The sequence below is a fragment of the Eptatretus burgeri genome, chromosome 12, assembly GCF_056783735.1.
Source record: "Eptatretus burgeri isolate ZD-2024b chromosome 12, Ebu_testis_v1, whole genome shotgun sequence".
Taxonomy (NCBI): domain Eukaryota; kingdom Metazoa; phylum Chordata; class Myxini; order Myxiniformes; family Myxinidae; genus Eptatretus; species Eptatretus burgeri.
Window position 1 is genome coordinate 24,932,646 of NC_140972.1, and position 25,278 is coordinate 24,957,923.

Here is a 25,278-nt window from a genome sequence, read left to right on the forward strand (position 1 = left end):
GCGCTTTCCAAACCACGCCCACACACTATCAATCTTCGCGCGCTTTCCAAACCACGCCCACATACCCATAAATACGTCGCGCGCTTTCCAAACCACGCCCACATACCCATAATTCATCGCGCGCTCTCAAATCTATGTCCCATCGCATCCCAAACTACTGGTTAGAATTGCAACAAACCGACACCTTTAATATCTCCTCAAATCTCGAAACATTTCACTTCCCGACCGTGATGAATTAAATGATTTTGCTTTGACGTTGTCCTTGTGATACACACGCCAATACACACCCAGAAACGCACTTTTCAAATGCAATTTTAGAACTACCACTCGGATCACGAACCGCACGTACACACACCGTCCGGCGAGACAAATATCAAGTCACGTGACGCAGTTCAAAATTTCCCAACAACAATCCCGTTTCGTAACGCAGCAAGCACATCGATTAACTACCCACTTGTATCCAGGAATCACTACCACGTCACACTTTCAATATATAGTATATAATCTGAGGTATGTTCAGTCACCAAGTTTGTGGTAGAGCGCTCGCCAAGCGGCTTAAGCACTAAAGCAAGCACTCCGTTCGAAACCGTATAGGAACAGCTGGCTCGGCAAGCGCTAGCTAGCGATCTATCTATCTATCTATCTATCTATCTATCTATCTATCTATCTATCTATCTACTTGGTAGCTGAACACACTCCTGCTGAGGACCGTACTTCGTACTTGACCTACCATGGCACAGCTGTTCGCCGAGGTGGTGCGTTCAACTGCGCGCGAGGTCACCACGTTGTCGTGCTCTCGTGCGCTCCTGTTATATATAACTACGTCGCAGTACGAGCAAGGTGTAGCTAATTAAGGCAATCAAGAAGAAAAGATCCATCCAATGCCCTCGTCTCTGCGATAAAACCATCTCATGGGGGGGATATAGGGTTCCCATGCACCCGAAGGATATATTTTTCTAACTTAGATTTTTGTAATCCTGAAAGTGTCGAGAAAAGGAATTTTGATGTTCCCATCGCGAAATATTGTCCCCCTGTGGGGTCCGTTTGGCGGCCATCTTGGCGGCCATCTTGGATTTCCAATGAAAATCAATTATTGCCATAACTTTTGAACCAGACATCATGCAAAGATAAATGATACCATTTTTCTGCATAATTTTGACATGAGGAATTGATTTGGAGGGTTATTTTCATGATTCAAGGGGTTTTTATTTAGCAATTTGCACAAATATAAAATAAAATGTACCCATACGGCTGTTTGACCTTGACTCTGTAGTTCAAGGTCAAATCTGAAGGCACCAAATGATTCTGCATACACCATTTACTATTAGTACCTAATACATACCTAACCTCCCAGACCAATATTTAAAGTTACAAGCACTTTAAAGTTTGTGAAATAAATAACTTTGGGAATCCCCCTCCCCTCCCCGATGTCCTGGGACTTATGACACATAACTGTCACCAGATATGTAAACACAAGACTCAAAGGTCGATGAAAAAGGTAAGATTTTGAAAGTGATGTACTGTTTTGAAATGAAACAATTAAGCAATATTAAATATAGCAGTGCCAAGAACATGTATAACTAGAAAATGGATTATTTCATGAAGGGAATAAGAAATCTAGGGCAAAATAGGTTGAAAATGTCATGGATTTTGAACAAAAGGGAATTCCCAATTGTCCCCCCCACCCCCCCCCCCCTTTTTAAGTGCCTGTAACTCTTTAAATAATGGTCTGGGAAGTTAGGTATGTATTATGCACTAATAGGAAATCATGTATGAGGAATGATTTGATGCCTTCAGTTTTGACCTTGAACTAAGGGTTCAAGGTCAAACAAACATAAATTGACTGGCAAGCTCTCATGAAGGGAGTGTGGTACTTGGGGATGTCAAGATAGGTGAATTCAGGTTTTTGACCACAGTTGAGTCCATCCTATTAATGCAATGTCTATTTTCTTTTCTCGGTGAAGGCTTTATTGTAGAATTAGTAGCTAGAACTATGCTTTGGTGGTGGTAAAAATGAACTAACAATTGTAGTTATAGTGTGGTGGTGGATAATCATGTCAAAGTCAAGGAAATGCAAGAGTGGTAATGGTGATGGGTCTGAAGAACTGTGGAAGCGTCCTCCTATAACTTGTATTTTACATGTGAATGGCATTCAGCATGGCTATTTCACATCACTTAGTAATATCAAGGGATCAGCCACTGACAAGCTAGCCCAGCTGCATAGTATTCATGACAAACGACTCATTGAATCTCAAGATAGATAAGAATCTCCCTCTTACGGTATGACAGACCTGAGCCTCGTCCTGGTGGAGGTGTTGCTCTCTTCATCAAAGACTCTATTCCTCACTCTCCATGCACTGCTCTCACTCCCCCACACCCCCAGGAATACCTCTGGCTTTGGCTTCCCCTCCACTCCCACCTCATGTTTATATGTGTACTGTACCGTCCACCGAATAGTGATGACTCCATCTACACCTCACTATCCGAAAACATGGACCATCTTCTATCTTCTCATCCAAACTCTCTCTTCCTCTTATGTGGTGACTTCAATTGTCATCACGCCAGTTGGCTAGGTGTGGGTACCTCTCTCACCTGCCATGGCACCTCAGCAAAAGCTTTCTGCGACTCATTGGGACTGACTCAATCGGTCAACTTCCCGACCCGGATCTCAACCAATGGTACTCCATCTCTTCTGGATCTGGTTTTGACAAATTTCCCTGACAATATCTGCTGCTCTTCCTTCGCTCCAATTGGTTCTTCTGACCACGTCCTTGTCAAAGTGGACATCTCTCTGGCTGTTATCAGAGAACCACCTCACCGCCGTCGAGTCTGGCATTTCACTCAAGCCGACTGGCAGGGTCTCCGAGCAGCCATCAAACTTACAGACTGGTCTCCTATCACTACTTTCTCAAACATCAACTCATCCTGGGAATTCTTTCAAAGAAACTTGCTCTCCCTCATGCACAGATTTATCCCCTCTCGTGTTCAGTTGTCTTACCCTTCCTCCCGCCCTTGGTTTACTGAAGCTTGTGGCGAGGCAGTTGTCCTGAAACAACTTGCCTTTGCCTCATGGAAAGCAAACCCAACTGAGGGTAATCTCAGTTCTTTCCACAAAGCTCGGAACAAGTGTGTATCTACCCTCAGGAGAGCCAGAAAACAACATCTTTCTCATCTCAAGTCTGAACTCTCAAACCTCTCTCCCTCCTCAAAATCCTGGTGGCGTTTAATCAAATCTGTTTCTGGTGTATGTTCCCCTCCATCCCCTCCCTTACCTCAAATGGCCGCACTGCTGATTCCACACGTGAAAAAGCTGAATGTCTAAACTCGGTGTTTGCAGCTAAATCTTGTGTCCTAAACCCATCACTATCTCTACCCACTTTACCCAGTCGCACCCAACTGTCCCTGGACTCTGTGTCCTTTTCTCCTGACAAGGTGGAGAGCTTGCTTTCAAACCTCGAGTCAGATTCTGCAACCGGTCCAGATGGCATCAGCCCACGTGTCCTCAAAGCCTGCTCTTCTGCTCTTGCTCACCCTCTCTCTGTTCTATTCACCCTCTCATTTGCCCAAGGTCATCTGCCATCTGCTTGGAAATCTGCTCACATCACTGCCCTGCATAAAAAAGGTGCAAAAACAGATCCCTATAACTACAGACCAATCAGCCTTCTCCCAATCATCAGCAAGGTGATGGAATCCATCATCGCTTCAGATATGAAATCCTTCCTCTTCTCCAATGGCTTGATTTCCAATCATCAATTTGGTTTCAGACCAGGTCACTCTACCCTGGATATGCTGCTTCTGCTCTCCCATCAATGGATCGAGGTCCTCAATGCCAGACAGGAAATCCGAGCCGTATCCCTGGACATATCACGTGCTTTTGACACAGTCTGGCACCCTGCCCTACTCACCAAACTCTCTTCCCATGGTATTCAAGGCCATCTCCACTCATGGCTCGCAGACTTCCTCTCCTGTCGCAGTCAACGTGTGGCCCTAAATGGAGTTCTTTCATCCCCTCTTCCTGTGCAGGCTGGAGTTCCTCAACGTAGCGTTCTGGGCCCTGTTCTTTTTCTGGTTTTCATCAATGATCTCTCGGACTCTCTGGAAAATCCTCTATTTCTCTTTGCCGATGACTCCACCCTCTGCCGTACCATCTGTCATCCCTCAGACCGGCAAGCAGCAGCTTCTTCGCTCACTGCAGATCTGAATAAAATCACAAACTGGTCCAACACGTGGAACATGTCTTTCAATCCAGACAAATCTCACACTCTCACGATGTCTCTTCGAAAGGACCGTTTACAAAACCCCCCATCCACTTTCTTAACAATCCTCTGGAAGAAGTCTTTTCTTTCAAGCTTCTAGGTCTCACTATCTGCCATGACCTTTCCTGGGAAAGTCACATTTCCAACCTCGCCTCAAAAGCCAGTCGCCGACTGGGAATCCTCCGTCGTGCTAAGTCCTTCCTCGGCCCTCTTGAGCTCCTGACCACTTACAAAGCTTTTGTCCGTAGCCTGATGGAGTACTGCTCTCCCCTCTGGGCTGGTGCTCCTGCCTCCCACCTTTCTCGGCTTAACGCTGTCGAAACCAGGGCATTTAAGATCATCGGCATCTCCCGCAATGAAGCTGAGTCTTTGGGCCTCTCACTCAATCACCGCAGGTTGGTCGGTGGTCTTTCTGTCTTCTACCGACTCCTCTCCAGCCTTGCCCCCCTGCTCTCTCTGCGATTTGTCCCCACCACATTTCCACAGGGCGCTCAAGGTCTGCCAACAACCCCCTTCTGGTAAAACTACCAAAATCAAGAATCACTGCTCATCTTCACTCTTTCATTCCTCTTTTGCCCGTCTTTGGAATAAACTTCCTCACTCTATTCTTTCCCATTCTTCCCTCCAGGCTTTCAAAACAGCTGTTCACCACCACCTCTTATCTTCCCCCATCCAAATCCTCGATCTTTTCTACCCCCGATAATCCACCTAAGCCCACTTCCTTCATTTCTCCTGCTTTCCTTCCTGAAAGTCCCTGAAATGTCCATCTTCTCTTCGCCATGTTCCCCATCCCATCCCCATCCCTCTCCCTTCCACAGTTCACCTAATGTGTCTGTTCCCCACTGTTTTGTCCCTTCCACTCCCGCCCCTCTTGTCTCATGCCTCCTTGCTGTGAGTTGTGTGTTTGCTCTCATACGAGCCTCGACCAAGGTATACAAAAAAAAAAAAAAAAAAAAAAAAAAAGATTCACCCAATCGCATGGAGGAAGCCTGTAACAATATTCCAGAGAGTCTTTCTGGGGCAGATTTACAAGCAATTGGCTATCATCGCGGCTGCTACCAAAACTTCACCAAAAACCAAGATCGCTTGAAGTTTAGTGTAACATCCAATGAAGCCTCAACATCACGCTCCCCTCGTAAACCACCATCATCCTCTGCCATGCAGTTGCTCCCTCCAGAATGCATTTTCTGTCAAAGGCTTGAACTGAAAGTCTTGGGGAAGACCGAGCGGTGCATCAAGTTCCCAATATTCAAGGACAAGGATAGAGCCTTGAAGTTTCCCACCTGGAAACAAATTGAGCCCCAAGCCCTAGAACTGGAAAATAGTGCTCTATATCGCATGGTGCAAGGCGAAGACCTGTTTGCAAGAGAGGCCCAGTTCCACCAGTCATGTCGCAAGTCATTCAACTTGAAGTATGTCAATCACCTGCGTAATACAGCTCGAGCTGCAAAAAATGCCAGCGATACAGATCAGGTTCGTAAGGCTGCTGCACATCTGAAGTCATTCACTGCTGTGTTTGATTTCATTCAAAACCAAGTGATTGGACAGAATGAGGTTGTGCAGCTTGCATCATTGCATCTTCTCTACATCCAAGAGTTAGAGAGAAATGGCTTCCCTAATCCTGAATACAGAAGTTAGAAGCTGAAGACTCGACTTGAGAACCATGACATTCATGAGCAGATTGCCTTTGCCAAGGTCAATCCAGGTGACAAAGGCTGTATCATTTATAACCTGGTCTACAGTGTCAGCATCTCCATTGCAGATGCAGTGGCCCATGCATACAAGCTGGGGTTCAAAGACAAGTATGACGATGTGGCCCTGCTCCTTCGTAGTTTAATTCAGCAGGCATTCAAGGATTCAAAGCCACTTCCCTAGCCTCCTACAGCTGATGATCTTGAGGTCAAATCACCAGAAGAACTCCCACCTTGCAGAGACAACCTTGTCCCACACATTGAACGTGTGAACCACCGCCTTGCCAACTACAAGCGAGCAGACAAGCCATTGTTCTGGCGTCCAAAGCCATATGCTCCTGGACAAGGCTGGGAGAAGACTGAGGAGGGTATCTTGGAACCAGTATGGTCATGTGGCCCTATCCTTCCTCATTCTCTCATTGACTTGCTGGAGAAAACAGCTGAAGAGGTGGAGGAGGGAGAAGAAGACGAAGAGCATGAGATTGATTATGATGAGCTTTTTGATGACTAGATAAACAGTAGCACAATGGCGAAATAACATTGCTTACCACGTCTGTAGCTTGTCCTCATGTGCAAGATGAGAACAGTTTCCTTCATGTTCTTATTGTGACTTATTGAACTCATATTTTGTTATTTTCCCTAATTACTGGCAATTTTAGTTAATTCCAGACTCCATGGGAATCTCACATTTTGGTATGTATGAAAATAGATAATTTTCAAGAGCTTGATTGTTATTTGTTCTGTTTTTTTCCGATTTTTTTCAGTTTTATGACAATAAACTTGTTCAAATCATGAAAATAACCCTCCAAATCAATTCCTCATGTCAAAATTATACAGAAAAATGGTATCATTTATCTTTGCATGATGTCTGGTTCAAAAGTTATGGCAATAATTGATTTCCATTGGAAATCCAAGATGGCCGCCAAACGGACCCCAGGGGACAATATTTCACGATGGGAACATCAATCTAGACACTTTCAGGATTACAAAAATGTAAGTTAGAAAAATATATCCTTCGGGTGCATGGGGACCCTACATTCCTACTAAATAACTAGACGAATGACTGTTGGGAATATCAAATGTTTGGGAAGAACGACACTTCACCTCCTAATTAACACTAGCATGCAAGAAGGTCATTTTCAGGATATGGGGCTGGACTCCCTCCCTGTAAACCCCTTCCATAAAGAAGCAATTTGGCTTCCTTGGACTCTTGAAACCCCCTCCGTATCCGCCTGGATCTCTGGGGAAGAACTGACATGGCAAATCCTGCAGCAACATGCAAGCAGGCAGTTGGATTTGTTCACTGCATTCGGAGTCAATCCTTGCACGTTTCTACTGACCCTGCTAGTGAGAGAACAGCTGCTGCAGTATGCATCCCGGACCTCAGGGTGGTTCAATCAGTCGGGCTGAGGAACCAGCTCTCGGTTTTGTCCATTCAGCTATTTGTTATCGTTCTGGCCCATGAATGGGTCATTGAGTTTAGCCCTCTCAGTGCGGTCATCCTCTCCGATTCACTTGCTGCATTCAAGGCGTTGGAATCCCTACAGGATGTTGATAGATTTATGTGACCTGGTTCTTGAAGTTCCCCATTTAGTTAACACTACCAATTGGAGGCGTGTAGTGGTCGACCTGTGCTGGATCCCCGCCCACGTGACCACGTGGGGATCGGTGGGAATGAGGCCTAGCTGTGATCAGGCAGCGAAGCAAGTCCTTCAAATTGAAAGTTTGACTCAAATCCCTCTTGGTTCATCCGAAATCGTTAGTTTAGTGAAGGACCTGATTGGGGGGATAAAAATGGCAATTTCAGTGGGACACCAGAACGAAGGGAAGAGTTTGTTACATGGTGCATCCAGGTGTGTGTGGTACCTGGAGTTGAGCTTCCCACTCAGCGAACATTACAACGTTGGGCCGACGTCGGGAATTGGCCGAATGGTCGCAAAGCTGATTTTTGACGTCTGGCCTACGTTAGGTTGTGGTTTGTGAACACGACGTCGATTTACTAATGTCGGGCCAACACTGCAGAGGAGACGTGGCCTGCAGTTTCCTTCCTTTAATAACATAATGAATGAACACCTTTATCCTTGGTATTACATATATATATATATATATATATATATATATATATATATATATATATATATATATATATATATATATATATATTGTTATGGATCTGGAAAGCATTTGCATCCAACATGCAGGTCCCAAAAGTCAGTTATCCAGTTAAGTACATGTGTAGTCAGGTCCCTTTCCTTTTTGTCTTGTGGGAGAATCAAGGGTGTGCATTGCGACTTCTATTAGTTAGGTTAATAAATCGCTTTCTTTTATTTTTACATCCCCCATTGCGATCCACGGTACCATCGTGCTTGCGCCCTCGGTTTGCGGGCCACAGCGCACCTTTGCCTGAGACGGATTTCCGAGGATGTTCGAGGCAGCTTCACCACCATCTACCTTCCACAAACGTTCCACACGCAATCGTGGCTTCACCACCATCCACCTTCCTCAAACACACGTGGAGGGGAAGGGCGGCTTTCTCCCGGCATGGCCGAAACCCACCCAGGAAGGCTGTGCTCGTAGGATATTGGCCAATTAGAAGCGGACAGCGAGGTGTTTTCGCCAAGATCCCCTCCCCATGGGGGGAGGAGATGTATCTCCGAGGCTCTCGGAGTGAGCGGAAGAGTTTTCACGGTGGCCGAGAGGAGCGGCCGAGTAGGTTCACGGTGGCCGAGAGGAGCGGCCGAGTTGGTTCACGGTGGCCGAGAGGAGCAGCCGAGTTGGTTCACGGTGGCCGAGAGGAGCGGCCGAGTTGATTCACGGTGGCTGGGAGGAGCGTCCGAGTTTGTTCGCGGTGGCTGTTGAGAGGAGTTCTGTTGACCCCGACTATTCACCATACGAGCCCCGCCACGAGCCACGAGTTTTGCACGAACTCCCGGACCGTTCCCCGACGGCCTTTAGCAGGTGCCACATTACAGAGACTCCCTTCCTTCGACGACCAGGTACCCACGAACTCTGATCCCCAGCTCGTCTCTCTCTCATCGGCTAGAGGGTCAAATAAAGACTCTGAGGTTTCTTTTCTTTTTGTGAGTGTGCTTCTGCGTGTAGGCCCGTCTTTAAGTAGAACTGTGTAAGTGCTTGAATCCTTGTAAATATTCCTTGCATATTCGTGTTAAGTCTTTCCTGTGTCTTTTACTGTTAATAAACCTTTATTAGAAATGTTCGCAGTCCGTTTCTGTTCCTTCTTACATTGGTCCAGCATGGTCTGGGTCTGAGTATAAGCGGGGTTTCATCCCCGGTAATCGGTCTATCATAGCCGGGACGTCCTGGGCAGGCCCCACTCGACTGCAATGACCGAAAAGGTAGGTGGGAAAGCTGTAGTCGGGAGTGTGAATTTACCGCCGCCGGTAGAGTAAATCTGGTTCGACCATGGCGTTCGGAGGGTGTGGATCCCCGGTCGACGAGATTGGGTGGAAACTTAGGTACTTTGGCTCAAGACAAATAACCCTATGCCACGCTATCGAGATATTGGCGACCACGGTCGGCTCTGCGACCCGCGGCTCACGGAATTATTCGGAGCGACGGCCTACAATTCCGGGGAGCCTGGTGGAGACGACGTAATTTTCCCCACCTAACGGTCCTTCTTGCCACCGACCCCCGACCCACAACAATATATATATATATATATATATATATATATATATATATATATATATATATATATATATATATAATGCCTCAATTATAATCGTCTTATTTTCGTGTTTACAACGATATAATTCGCCATTTCGGGTTCAGTATTAAGTGATTCAGAATCGTTAAAAGTGCTCTTTAAAATTACAGAATATGTGCTTTATTTCCTCGAACTGACAGTTTTAATATCCCTTGTAGTTTTGCCTGATTTTATAAGAAGATCAGAGTTGAAGTTTGAGATATGGTGGTGGAGCGGTGGCACTGTCAAACCGGACCTCAACGGCGGTATACGGTCAAAGAGAAGAAGAAGAAGAAGTTGAGGTAGAAGAAGAGGAAGAAGAAGAAGTGGAGGAAGAGAAGGAAGAAGAAGAAGAAGAAGAAGAAGAAGAAGAAGAAGAAGAAGAAGAAGAAGAAGAAGAAGAAGAAGAAGAAGAAGTTTTTTTGAGGCCGCCATTTCACGAAGTTGCTCCATTGGTGCGTTACCTCAGCAAGTCCGTGATTTATTCGCATTTCCACCGCAGGATTGTTTAATTCTGTCCGGTAATCCTTCATTTTATCATCGATCACTTGGCTATATCGTGCTTCACGGGTATATTATACATACTTTACATGTTTTTGCACGGTACGCAAATTTTGGCGGAAAAGCACGCCGGCATTCGGCCTTGTTTTACAGGGTGCATTAAAATTCCGGAATTAAAGGTTTTTATTTGAGCAAATGTTGAAATGTTGTATATGCAGCGCCACAAAGGTTAACGGGGAATCTCCAGCGGAGCACCACGGCCAAACACCAATCTTGATGTGAGGTTGACATTAACTTTAATATCACTCATCACACAACGTGCCCGACTGGGCAAAAACCATGCTCGCCCGGAATGGCCCCTGCACGGAAACCCCGTGCAACCCCGTGCACACACGCACACACACACACACACACACACACACACACACACACACACACACACACACACACACACACACACACACACACACACACACACACACACACACACACACACACACACACACACACACACACACACACACACACACACACACACACACACACACACACACACACACACACACACACACACACACACACACACACACACACACACACACACACACACACACACACACACACACACACACACACACACACACACACACACACACACGACATAACAACATAACAACATAACAACATAATGGTGCCAGTGTATCCATACAAGTACTGATTTTGTTAAACATTCCTCTCGAATACGTTACTTCAATGGCTTTATTGTTCGTGGACGGTTGGCATTGTGTCAAAGGAAAATGGGAACACTGGAAAGGAATAGAAGTGATAAAAGCCAAATATCTCAACGTACGTAATTTACAATTTCAATATTTCAGGAAGCAACACATAACACTTGCCTTGAAACCAACTTATAGAGCCTACAATGTAATTCCCCTCACAAAACAACTCTCCCCTCATCGTGTTTCCTATTGCATCATCTCTTTGACCCGACATACAAGGAACTTTTCTTTCGATACTTTTATATAAATGGCGTCCCTTTCTACTTTTATAAATCGATCCTCGGCTCGTCCTGTACGCGTCCCTCTCGTCGTGTCAGGCGCAGAGGTCTTCTTGTAGGAATATATATATATATATATATATATATATATATATATATATATATATATATATTATACCGTATTTATTCTAATAGAAGCCCCTCTTCTCATAAAGCTCCCCCCTCCTCTTTGAGAAAATTTTCATGTTTCAAGGGTGTCTCTAATAATAGCCCCTCTCCCCCGTCACCCGGTGTGAAACAATTGAGACAGCTGTCGCCTGTAGAGGGAGCCTGGCCAGCCGGCCGGCCAGGTCAAATGTCAGTAGACTAGTAGGCACTGACTTGTATACATGGCAGCCGCCTCGGCTCAAAACTCCGTACAGTTGTTTTAAAACAGATTTGTACTAACAAATCCATAAATATACAATGGTATAACATTGTTACTCCCATTGACTTCTATGTTAAATGTAAATGTACCATATAATCCCTCACTTACCCATAGCCTCTGGGGGTGCCTGTTATCTCACCAGAACAAGAAGGGGGTCATTAAGGTCACCCACATTAAAGTAGCCTGCTGTATATCCCACTTCGTCATTAGGGATGGGGAAATTCAATTCCTCAGTGCATGGTGTAAGGTCACAGCAGGGAGGATGTGGGCAAGATATTAAGATAATGGGGGACCCCCAGGGTGGGTGTGACAGGGCCATAAGGAAATTCCCCACATCTTCTCTGCCAGCCACCAGACTCCAACACCTGACTGATGAAAATGTGTTATCTTATAGGGGAAATGTTTGCATTAGTATCATGAAGGATCCCCTCCCACTGATAGACATAGATAGTGCTGCCATCTCCCGGCAAAGTGGGTCACGCCCCCGGGTCAGGCCGGGACCCGGCTTTGTTGACAGGTGTGTTTGACAGCGGTCAAGGCAATGTGGTGTCGTATTCTGCATAATTTATACCCCTATACCTTGACAATACTTGTATCTTCATAATAAAACAAATAAATAAATAAAAATTGTATGTTTGTACATTGTCTCTAATAAAGGCCCCCTCCCCTCCTTGATCAAACTGGTATTCTAATAAACGCCCAGGGCTTGTATTAGAATAAATGCTGTATATACATACATTGTAGTACCCCTCTTGTGTTTATTAATTATATTTTCATTTTGCTTCTTAACTTGTATGATATTACTGTCTTCTATCCTTTCAGTCTGCATACAGGAGTATGATGACCAATCCCAGGTTTGATGGAGATTTCCTTGTGGCGATCGAGGTATGGCAAACAACCCAACCAGTTGTCAGTGCCAACCGACATGTTCATCTGTGTTCAATGTGAGTATTCATGAATTTTAATTTCACATTGACATTTTCCCGTATTATTGCGTTTCTCTGTTTCCCACTCTTCGGGTTTTACTCGTTTCATCTGCCTGTTATGTAGTCAAACTCCTGTAATTGACTTGTTCAAAGAAGTAACTTTCTTTGCAATTCAACGTAAGAAACACAATTTTGTTCGATACAGGGATATTTTTGAACACTGCACCACTGTGTTTTACGAGTATGTAGTATATTTGGTCAGCAGGTGCTAAATGTGTGTGGTTTTGTGCTATGGGTGTGCCTCGCAAACCAATGGGGGATAGGAGTACCTCAGAAGCCCCCGACCAATCCAGAGACGAGTTCCCTCAGGGCGGCCCCGCCAAGCCAGATGGGATGTTCGCCCCCAACCAATCCAGAGATGAGTTACCTCAGGGCGGCCCCGCCCAGCCAGATGGGATGTTCGCCACCGTCCAATCAGGAGGCGAGTGGCCAGGGGAAGAAATCCCTCAGACCTCACGAAAGGGAAGAGTAGAGTGGTCGTCAAGAGGGGAGTACTGCAGCCATTGTGGCCATTGCTCTTGGTGTGCTTTGTTGGAGCTGTCATCAGTGGTCGTGCTCTGCGGTCTTTGCGAGGCTCCTCGTGGTGGTGGTGGTCGAGCAGTCAGGATCGTGGGGTCGTGGGTTCGAGTCCCACCATGCTGGGTTGGAGTCGGTGTGACCGCACGAATTGGAAAGGTACCCGGCCAGGCTCTGTTCCCCCAGCTGAACTATCCTCCTTGGCTGGAGGAGCGAATAAAGACCCGACGGGGTCCATTTCTTTTGGGTGTGTGTGTGTGTGTGTGTGTGTGTGTGTGTGTGTGTGTGTGTGTGTGTGTGTGTGTGTGTGTGTGTGTCCGTGTCCGTGTCCGTGGGCCCTGTCTTGAAGTAGAATTGCTTAAGTGTTTTCGTTTCATTGTACATAGCATTTTATTCGTGATTAAGTCTGCTCTGTTTTTCCCTCCCTTGTAAATAAGCCCTCTTGTTAAATGTTCCAGTTCGTTGCCCATGTTTCCTTCCATTGACCCAGCACGGTTCGTGCTTGAGAACCAGAAAGCCGATTAGGCTGTAAGTTGCCGTTTGGACCGACGGACTTTGGTAATTCCACTTGGTTACACTGGACCGAGGTCGCTAGAGCGACCCGGTTCGACAGAGTCAGTCGAGGGTGTGACTTTCCTGATAATTTGACGATGTGGGTACTTAGGTATATTGAAATTTGGCTATTAACCCTTCCTCACGCCGTCAGAGAATTGGCGAGCACGGTCCTTAAGTGACCCGTGACTTTTGGAGTTGTCCGAGAGTCACGACCTAAATTCCGGGTGTTCAGTGGGAGACGGCTCTACTGCTCCACCTGGCGGCCATTCCTCGCCACCGACCCCCGGCCCACGACAATACGACGTCAGCCCAACACGACCAAATTACGTTGGACCAACACTCCCTTCCGACGTCGAACCAACGTTTGGCTAGTTTTCCATCCGACGTCGACCCAACGTTGTTTTCTGACATGGCTGATGTCGGCCCAACATAATTTTTGTTGGGCAGGCTCTACAGGAAAGATCAGGTAGCTCTCTGTAGGTTGAGACTCGGACACTGTCACCTCAATGCCTACCTCTGTAGGATTAAAAGAGAGCGGAAAATCATGATTAAATTATAGGGAAACCAAATGGACCCTTGGGTGTTAGTCCAATTCTGGTGCGTGGCATACAGTATATATATATATATATATATATATATATATATATATATATATATATATATATATATATATATATATATATATATATATATATATATATATATATATACTGTAAAATATAGCCCAAGGCTCTGAAAACACCATTAAATCCCCAAAAGAAGAAGATACATTCACAACCCACCTTTATGCTTTTTGTCATCTTTGTGGGTTTACTTTTTCTTTCTTCTTGTATCTTCTTTGGTCTACCTGTCGTTCCTGTTTGATTGATATTCCCGGCATTGTGGCAGTGACGATGCAGTCAGCAGAAGTGTTTACCACAAGAGCATGTTCACCACAAAGGAGGCCACTACAAGGAAAAGTGATGATTTTGCCCATCACTGATAGGTGCGTGTTGTGCTCACATATTTCCGTTATCCATTCCTATAATTCACAGTCTTTGTTTGTCTGTCTGTAAGCAGGGTATCTCAAAAAGTTGTGGACAGATTCAGACGAAATTTGATGGTCATGTTGGGTGTTTGACAAGGACGAAATTATTAGATTTTGGTGAAGATACGGATCTGGATCTGAGAATTTTAAAGTGATTTTTCACCATTGAGAGATAGGGCCAAAAATGACATAGAACATTTTTTTTCATACTTCCACTTATTGTGGTGGCATAATTTCATACTTTCAACTGGCTATGAACAACGGTGCATTATCACTGCTACCAAGTATGAGGGCACCACTGATACAATGCCCCTATAACCAGTTCACTGGTACTCATTTTGCCAACCTCAGAAAGATGGCAGGCTGAGTCAACCTCACCTGGTTACAATTCAGTGGCCAACAGTGCTCAAACTCAGGACCCTAAGATCCAAAGCCCACCACCCTAAGCACTAAGCTAACATCAGGATACATATAACATGTTATCTCTAAAAGTTTTGGACGGATTCAGATGAAATTTAGTGGGCAGGTTGGGTATGGGATACGGAAGAATCCATTCAATTTTAGTGAAGATCCGATAATTTTTTTAAGTGATTTTTTTTCACTATTGAGAGATCGGGCCAAAAACGACATGAAACACTTTATCTCAAAAAATTTTGGACGGATTTGAATGAAACTTGGGGGACAGGTTGGGCGTGTGATGCAAGAATCCATTCCATTTTAATGAAGATCTGGATGTGGATTCGAAAACGAGAATTTTTTCTTTTGTTGGTGATTCTTCACCATTGAGAGATGTGGCCAAAAACGATATATCGAATGATGCTTCAAAAAGTTGTGGACGAGCTTTTTGAAAAAAAAAATTGTTTTTGTATGCACTGTCGAGGCTCGTTTGATAGCTAACACACAACGTGCAAACAGGGGAGCAGGAGAGAAGAGCGGAGGAGAGGGAAGGAAAAAACAGGGTGGAACAGAGACATGAGGAGCTCTGTGGAAGGGAGAGGGATGGGGTGAGGTGCACAAGGTAAGCAATATGGACACTAGAGGGACTTTCAGGAAGGACAACAGGGAATTTGAAGGAGGTGGGTTTGGGGTAGATTCGCGGGGGTAGAAAAGATTGTGGTTTTGGATGGGGGAAGATAAGATATGGTGGTGAACAGCTGTTTTGAAGACCTGGAGGGAAGAGTGGGATTGAAGGGAGTTTGTAGCAAAGGCGGGGAAAAAAGAGGAATGAAAGAGTGAAGGAGGGCAGTGATTCTTGATTTTGGTAGTTTTACCAGAAGGGGGTTGCTAGCAGACTTTGCGTGCACTGCAAAAAATTTGCATATCGCAAACAGAGCAGGGAGTGGGGGGGGGGGCATAGCCAGGAGGAGACATTACAAGACAGACAGACCACTGACCTGCTTGTGGTGAGTGAGAGAGTGACAGACCCAAAGACTCAGCCTCAGCGTGGGAGATACTAATGATCCTAAATGCCTTGGTTTCCACAGCATGAAGCCGATGAAGTTGAGAGGCGGGAGCACCAGCCCAGAGAAGAGAGCAGTACTCCATCAGGCTGCGGACGAAAGCTTTGTATGTGGTCAGGAGCTCAGGTGTGCCAAGGAAGGACTTTGCATGACGGAGGCTGCCCAGTCGGCGACTGACTTTGGAGGCCAGCTTGGAGATGTGGCTTTCCCAGGAAAGATCATGGCACTTAGTGAGACCCAGAAGCTTGAATCAAAGGACTTCTTCAAGAGGATTGTTGAGAAAGTAGATGGGGATTTTTTTCTAGACGATCCTTTCGGAGAGGCATAGTGAGAGTGTGAGGTTTGTCAGGATTGAAGGACATGTTCCACGTGTTGGACCAGTTTGTGATTTTATCCAGATCTGCAGAGAGTGAAGGGGCTGCTGCTTGCCGATCTGAGAGATGACAGATGGTATGGCAGAGGGTGGAGTCATCAGCAAAGATATAAAGAGGATTATCCAGAGAGTCAGAGCGATCATTGATGAAAACCAGAAAAAGAACAGGGCCTGAACACTGCCTTGAGGAACTCCAGCTTGGACAGGAAGAGGGAATGACAGAACTCCATGAAGGGCCACACAATGGATGTGACAGGAGAGGACGTCTGCGAGCCATGAGTGGAGATGGCCTTGGATACCATAGGAAGAGAGTTTGGTGAGCAGGGTAGAGTGCCAGCCTGTATCAAAGGCACGTGATATGTCTTGGGAGATGGCTCTAATTTAATGTCTGGCATTGGGGATCTCCATCCATTGTTGGGAGAGCAGAAGCAGCATGTCCAGGCTTGGGTGACCTGGTCTGAATCCAAATTGATGATCAGAAATCAAACCATTGGAGAAGAGGAAGGATTTAATGTCTGAAGCGATGATGGATTCCATAACCTTGCTGATGATTGGGAGAAGGCTGATTGGTCTGTCGTTGCAGGGATCTGTTTTTGCACCTTTTTTATGCAGAGCGGTAATGTTTGCTGATTTCCAAGCAGATGGCAGATGACTTAGAGCAAATGAGAGGGTAAATAGAACAGAGAGAAGGTGAGCAAGAGTAGCAGAGCAGGTTTGAGGACACGTGGGCTGATGCCGTCTGGGACCGGTTGCGGAATCTGAGTCGAGGTTTGACAGCAAGATCTCCACTTTGTCAGAAGAAAAGGACACAGAGTCCAGGAACAGCTGGGTGCGACTGGGTAAGGTGGGTACAGAAAGCAATGGGTTTGGGACACAAGATTTAGAGTTATGATAAAACTTGGTGGATAATTGATTTGGTGAGAAGAAGAAGCCAATTAGTTTTTGGTTCAGGTTCGGATCCAGATCCAGCCTTTCAGTGGGACACAAAATGTAAACTGTTCTTCCTGGTGGAGGTATGCGCTCTACCGAGTGCCATTCTAGTTGTTGCTTGTATTTCTGAATCTACAGTTTCATTGAATTTTTATTGGCAAGATATCTTTCAATCAGTCTGTGTGTGTAAGAACGGTTTCCAATTTTCCTTTTTACTCACAATTGTGTGAAAATGGCAAAACAAAATAAAGACAAGGAATACCGTTCTTTTCAGGGAGACTGGACAGACATTTATGCCTTTGTGGAGAAGTTGGATGAGCAAAGCTGCACAACTGGACTAATTTGAAGAAATTTCCATGGGAGGATAACCTAATTCTGCAAACTTGGAATGAACTTCCACTGACATACAGCACAATGCAGAATGTCACTTTTGTTCAGTTAGCAATGTTTCAACATACCGACATGTGCGAACAGGCATTCGCCCACTTCCATAATCACATCAATTAGGGTTACCTTATTTTAACTTTCTAAAACGAGGACACTCTGGAGAGGGACACTCATCAGGAATTTTGTTGATGTTCAGCAGTTTGGTTATCTTAAGGGTCTGTCTACAACCCACTGTTTAGTTAAAATATTTTGTGATTTTTTTTTTTTAAGGAAACTGACAAACCTCAACTTTTTACAGTTTTGGTGCTGACTTTTTCTCAAGCTATTGATCGAGTTAGCCACCATATTGTTGTTGATAAATTCATTAACCTTGGTGTTATACCATCCATTATCCCATGGATCTGTAATTTTTTTAATATCCAACAGAAGCCAGGCTGTACGCTACGACAGAGAAGTTTCCACATGGGAAATAACAAATGCTGGGGTTCCACAAGAGACAAAAATTGGTCCGGTAGCTTTCTAAGCCATGATAAATGACTGTTTCTGATAACCCTGAAGTCTCACACAATAAATATGTTGATGACATGACTTTGTGTCAAACTTACAGTGACATTGAAGAAACTAGTTCTATGCAGCAGCATTTTGGCTGCCTTCAAGAGAATGGTCATCCAAAAACATCATGAAGCTTAATCCTATAAAATGCCAAGTCATGATTTCATGTTTTCGAAGATCTTGGCAGATGTGCCTAGTTTTCACATTAGAGACTCGGTCATTAACCAAACAGATGGGATGAAATTGTTAGGCATCTTTGGCAAGAAAACACGAAATGGGGCAATAAAGTCAAGGCCATGTGTAAAGCCTTTGACAGAAAACTCCACTTTTTGTGGGAACTGAAACATTGTAATATCCCTTTTGCTGATTTTTTAGAGTGTACTTACAGTATGTTCGACCAACTTTGAATAAGCTTCATCTGCATGGTTCTGTGTTTTAAGTAAAGTCCAGAGGGAATCTTGGAGAAATTGCAACGGAAATCGTTTCGCATAATTCTCTCTCATGACTATTGTGGAACCCAACTGTACAGCGATATTTGTCAGTTACTTCATATTCCTGTTCTCACTGAGAGGCTCAAACAGCTCTCCTTGAATTTTGGTGATGTACTTTTAAAATCATACATACATAGAGATTGGCTTCCCCCACTTTGGAAAAATAACTTAAGGAATTCTGACATGTTATCCACTATTATATGTTCATCCAACCACGAAAGTGCAGTCCCACCCCCTTTTAACTCCCATCCTGAATAAGCAGCACAGTTTACACAGAGAGCTTGCTGAGACCCTCCCTACTCTTGCGAGATTTTACCCCGCTCGTGAAACACAAAGCAGGGTTAAGCAATTGGTTCACTGTCTGTCTATCTGTCTATAGATATCAGTGGATGATTGAGGAACTACTTAATTTCAAGTTAGTTATATATTTTGAACACGAGAACACGAATCGGAACATAAATCAGAACACGAACCTGCAGTTCAGCACTATTTTGCTATGAAGTTGGCAAATTGTGCAGAATCTTGTCTTGAGCACGTATGTGCACCGAAGAGTAAGGTAATTGTGTACGCTCTCTCTCTCTCTGCTTGTCTGACAGTCAAACAAAATTGAAAATCATTCCAGAGATGACACTGTTTTTAGGGACTCTAATAAAGGAAACAAACAGCAGGCACAAACAATTAATTTAACTTGTTAAATAAGGTGGTGTAAAAGAGGATGCATCAATGGCAGTAAACTGAATTTTTCTTTTTTCTTACAGCACTTAAAACCTTTATTTAATTTTAATTGAATTAAATACTTTAACACTGTAGAACACAAATTTCCTGGTTGGCACTTCTGAGAACCTCTAGTTTTGCAATATTTGGACAAGATATTTTGCCTTCTCAACCAATCAAATTTTCTGCTCACGCTTTTATCATTGGGCAATATCGAGATTCAGACAAAGGTTCATAGGAAATATCGAACGTGCTCGGAAACGTGAAGCAAGAGTTCAAAAGACCCTTCCCATGTCCTTTCTCTCAAGACCACGCAGGGTAAGCATAGCTGTCAACCCAAACCTGCTTGACTATTTTGTAACCAGGGTCCAGGTGCCTCAGGCACTGGTCAGGTCCAGGGTGACACCCTCATGGGGGCGGGGGGGGGGGGCGGAGCCCCTCTGCCCAGAACAAATCGAGTGAAATAGATCCTAAATGGAGAGCTCTGGTGGCTACAAATCTTATAGTAGCAAAGGAGAAGGAAGAATTAAAAATTTTGACACTTGTATTATTATCAACACTCTTTTCCCATGGTATGTCATAACAATGAAAGTTTCTCATCAAATGTTGTCAAAAATTACTGCTCTTTATGAATGGATCTTGATGAAGACTTGATCTTTTCAAAGTCATTATGTGCATTTGTTTTGATGTCTTTCAGCATCATGCAATCCTTGGTATTTGCAGCTGATTACTCAATTGCAAACTGTGCATCGGAAGTAATGCTTATTTATCGAATCGAACACGAAGCATTGATGTTTTTTCATCCATTCTGGATTGTACTTCGTGTCATACTTCGCGGCACCATGATACTTCGTAATCTTTGGTTGTTTTAATGTTGAAGGACCATGAGATTCAGAGCCGTTTTCGTCCATGTTTTCTTGTGAGAATTGCAACAAAATGACACACGCTAAACTGTATGGAACAGTGACAGCATTTTTCATTCATTGGAAACTCAGCCGTTTTGACTTGAGACCCCTCTAATGACTTAAAAAACATCTTTTCTAAAAAAAGTTTTAAAACATGAGATTTCAGTAGTTAGGTGTGAGAGCATGACCTGAGTTGAAAAATCATGAGTCTCACACCAAATGTGTGAGAGTTGACAGGGAAAGAAAGGTGTTCTATGAACTCTCTCGTATATTTTTTCATCATAAAGTGCAATTTGCTTGGGTTGGTTTTGCGTGCTCTTTGGCATTTTTTTGTTGTCGTTGTGAGGTAAAGGGGCCATTTTGGTATCTTGATGGCTGTCCAGTGAAAACTCCACATTTTAAAATATGCTTTATTCCATTACCTCTGCCACCAAAGGTTGACGGAGGTTATGTTATCACTCCTGTCTGTCTGTCTGTCTGTCAGTTTGTCTCTTGCGAAAATCAAAGATTTTTCAAGCACAGTTTCCGTATATTGGTTGATCACGTGTGTTATTCTTTGTTTGTTTGTCTGTTTGTATGTCAATCGTCTAAAGATCACAATTTTAAACCGATCTTCATGAAACTTCACCAAATGATAGAGTTGGTCATAATCAAGAAGCCTAATCATTTTGAGATGAAAAGGTTAAAAGGTCAAAAACTTAGATTGGATTTCTAAAATCCTCAATTTTCATCCAATTGACTTGAAATTTGAACAGGATTTGCATATCAGATCACTGAATTCAACCACAAATTAGTTTTCAGGTTGAAAGGTCAACATAGGCTGCATTTCTATAATCATTGATTTTAATCCGAATGACTTAAAATTTGAACAGGATTTGCATATCATGTCACTTAATTCAACCACCAATTATTTTTGAGGTCTAAAGGTCAACATTGGCTGCATTTCTAAAATTGTGAATTTTTATCCGATTGACTTGAAATTTGAGGATTTACCTATTTGGTCATTGAATTCAACTGCCAATTATTTTTAAGTTCAAATTTGTTTGAGGGATTTCGCAGGTATCATGCTCAGCACGATGTCTTTCTTGTTTGTTTGTTTGTCTGTAAGCACGATATCTCAAAAACCTATGGAAGGATTCAGACAAAAGTTTGTGGATAGGTTGGGTATATGAAAGGGACTCATTAATTCAATTTTGCTGAAGAACTGGATCCAGATCATGAAACGAGAATCTTTTAAAGTGATTCTTCACTATTGAGCGATATGGCCATGCCTGATATTGGCTTATCGCTTAAGGTGGCTGGCTTAAGATCTTACGATTGGCCTGCAAGGGATATTCCCCTCCACAAGGTGACTCACCAGGTTTTCTCACAGATCTCTTCTTGTGTTGTGACTTCCCCATCTCTCCCTCTCTCTCTCCCTCTCTCCCCCTCTCCCCCTCTCCCCTCTTCCCCTCTCCCCTCTCCCCTCTCCTCCTCTCCCTCTCTCTCCCTCTCTCTCCCTCTCTCTCCCTCTCTCCCCCTCTCTCCCCCTCTCTCCCCTCTCTCCCCTCTCTCTCCCTCTCTCTCCCTCTCCCTCCCTCTCTCCCTCTCTCCCTCTCTCCCTCTCTCCCTCTCCCTCTCTCCCTCTCTCCCTCTCTCCCGTCACATAAATGAAGGCCTTTAAGGTTAAATAATTAAGGACTAATGATCGTTCATTGCTTCTTTGTGAATTACCCTCCCCCACATGCCATCAACACAATACGAACCTGACTTGATGTTTTGGGTGAATTCTGTTTGTCGTGGGAGGTTCGTCTGGTGGTTCTTTATAAAATCCTATTAAAGATCGATTGGAAGCCTGGTGTTGGCTTAACGGTTAGGCCAAGGGAACGAAAGTCCTAGAAATGAAAAATTTCTAATGAAATTTTATGAAAAAAAAAAAATCTTATGAAAAAAAAAGTCCTTATGAAATGAAAAATACATGAGGCTTTTTTTCATTATTCATTATTCATTATTTCAGAAAAAGTACAAAAATCCGCCATTTCTGTGCAAGAAAGGTCTATTCACAGTTTTATATTTTAGTAGTGTAAATTCTTAGTATTTATAGAAACAACAGTACACATACTGAAATATAAAACATGTGTATCGAACTTTAGCTTGCATTTACAACATTCAAAAATTGAGATCCAGTCTTGTACAGATGTCAGGTTCGACATGAACGTTCAACACTTCTTATAAATGCTTCCTGACTGGCTCCTCAGTGCAGTCATTGCACTGAGGGTAAAATTCATCCAGATCGTCAACTCCTCCACTTCTACACCACAGAATAGGCAGATGGGCTCAAATCCACATGCGTAGTAGAGTTTCTCGATATGGTCGCCACAATCATGGTCTTTGATAAATACCTCCAACCCCTTTGGCAGGGTGATATCATCTGAAAAGGAAGATTGAAAACTGATCAGTGAAGACAAGAATATATGGAGTCCCAAGCACTTGACCAAAGAATGCTTGGCTGAGATGGCACAATCATAGTTTAGAAGAACCTGATATACATGATTCTACATCACTCAAATCTAGTGTTTTAACAATGGTTCACTGAACATACCAAACAGGAGACCACATGTGTATTCCACATCTGCAAGAATTTCTTGGAGTTGCGTTTTCTTTAGATGGACTGGATTTTCAATATTCAATTCAAAGTTCAAGGGGAACCCTGCTATGCAGAGGCTAAAATTCTCAGCATGTGTGTCGTTGCCTAGCAACGCCTAGTACGATCCCGCCAGAAAGACTGCGCACACGCACATGTTCAGACAGACGTGACTGCTCAAAACAAAAAAAAAATAGGACAAAATCGTGCAGGTATTGGGAAAGGTATGGCATGTAGGACTACGGACAATCTGTTGACATGCATTCCAGAAGAACATTGAAGAAACACAACGCCAGCTCAGTGGTTCATTCGATCATGACCGACCAGCAGCAGTTCATTCCTCATGATGCTGTAAAATGCTATGCACTTTCGGCGAGAAATCGGAGAAAACAGCTTCAAATGTCTCATGTAATCTTGGTCATTCATTCAAACACAAGTAACAAACAGTGTAATCGATCATTTATGAATTGATATGATGTTATTTCGTTTGAAAATGCATGTTCTTATAACAAATTCTCACCTTTTTGACTCCTATTTTTCTCGATTCGAGAAGAAAATTGACACCACCATGATGGAAAGCCGAGATGTAACGAACGTCATAGGTGCGCTGTGATTGGTCGATCACTTCGGAACTTCAAACTTCGTAAATATTCAGAATTTCTCGGCTTGGCACCAAGAAGGGGTTAGACTATGGTTAACAAAAACACCGTTTTTGGTGATTTATATGAAGAATGATGATCAACTCGAGTCAGGGGTTTATTTTTTTTGCAAATAGTGAAATTTTTTGAAATAATGAAAATTATTGCGGCAGCTTTTGAAGCATAAGGGCAGTGGACGGTATTCTAGGACTTTCATTCCCTTGGCCTTAAGGTGACTGGCTAAAGATCTTGGCGTCTGTAGTTTAAGCCCCTGTCCACCATTCAATTAACATTAGGTGGGGTTGACTCAGCCTGTCATCATTCTGAGGTCGATGAAATGATTACCAATGTACTGGTAATAGAGGACACTGCATCAGCGGAACAGCTGTGCCCCCAGAAAATGATGCAACCAGCAGCCACAGGCTGCACACAATAGCTAGCTAAAGATTATTTGGTGGTAATAAAAATTGCGTTACATAACTAAGGTTGCTTGGCCTAAGATTAAGATCAGTCATGTGATCACCTATCGGCGTAGAGCTTCAATAGCTCAGCAGTTCCAGTGATTAAAAAAAACGGTAGCAGAGATTAAAAATCCGTGATCCGACCCAGAGCTGTTGACCCACATGACCTCTGTGGTCGTTTTGACATGACTCACCGGCTTCGAACCGGGCAACCAGAACAGATCGGCTGACCATTACAGTATGCAGATGACATTGTGACTGTCGGGTTTCTTAAAGAGAGTGAACGTCAGTTGCCCCCAGTCATGATAAACAGTGTTGACATTGAGACTGTTCACTCCTTTAAGTATCTCGGCATAATCTTTGATAATATATCATGATGAGAGCACAGTAAATTACTGGTGACCGAAGGATAACGGTGTCTATACTTTCTTCGGCAACTGAAATAATTTCAGGTTGATAAAATTATTATGAGTCTTTATTTTGAGAATGTTATGTTATACGGTTGCTGTGTATGGTTGTCTTTAGTGGTATTAAAAACGGGGATTTGGTAAAACTGCAGAGTAGCAAAACAGGCTGAAAAGATCCTCGGAGGAAAGAAACATCATTATAATTTCTCGTGAACGAGTTTTAACGAAGGCCAAATACATCATGCAAAATAGTATCCACATATTACATACATTTTAACAACAGATGAGGTCTGGTACCAGGTTTGAAATTTGATGTTCATCATTTGTCCCATTTTCTGTTCGTGTTTTTAATGAAAGTCGATGATATTAAAGGATGATATTATTAAAGGTGTTGGTGGGGGATAAATTAAATTGATGAGTCGTGAACTCCATTGTTTATTTTTTCTTTTTATCTTGCCAAAACAAAGTTTTTGCAAGATATGTTGGTCAGCTTGTATGTTTTTTTATTATTATTATTTTTTTTTGTTTGTTTGTTTGTCTGTAATCACGTCTAAAAAATTCTGCAGAGCACAGTTATCATTGGAAATTTTTGTAACTTCGCATATCAGAGGCCTATAGAGGTCCCTTTCAGTGCACAAAATTTTGAAGGTCAAGGTCAAAGGTCAAGGTCACCTT

General features: G+C 43.6%; 1 protein-coding gene, 1 long non-coding RNA gene and 1 pseudogene across 7 annotated transcripts in view; 2 read left to right on the forward strand and 1 right to left on the reverse strand.

Annotated features, from left to right (window-relative positions):
* Positions 1–856, reverse strand: part of CPEB1 (cytoplasmic polyadenylation element binding protein 1) — a 68,682-nt gene extending 67,826 nt beyond the window's left edge. The window contains exon 1 of the mRNA XM_085849856.1: positions 731–856. Coding sequence (XP_085705982.1) covers positions 731–733 — 3 coding nt within the window. The 5' untranslated portion in view covers positions 734–856. The remainder of the gene's footprint in view (positions 1–730) is intronic.
* Positions 732–6,458, forward strand: LOC147015272 (uncharacterized; annotated as a pseudogene).
* A 3,554-nt stretch (positions 6,459–10,012) lies between these two features.
* The window catches only part of LOC147015273 (uncharacterized), a 270,271-nt gene continuing 255,005 nt past the window's right edge, over positions 10,013–25,278 (forward strand). For 5 of the 6 annotated variants that reach the window (XR_015050261.1, XR_015050266.1, XR_015050262.1 and 2 more), the window contains exons 1-2: positions 10,055–10,174; positions 12,401–12,522. This is a non-coding gene — a long non-coding RNA (uncharacterized LOC147015273). Of the gene's footprint in view, positions 10,175–12,400; positions 12,523–25,278 lie in introns of all 6 variants that reach the window. The other variant, XR_015050264.1, reaches the window with a different exon arrangement.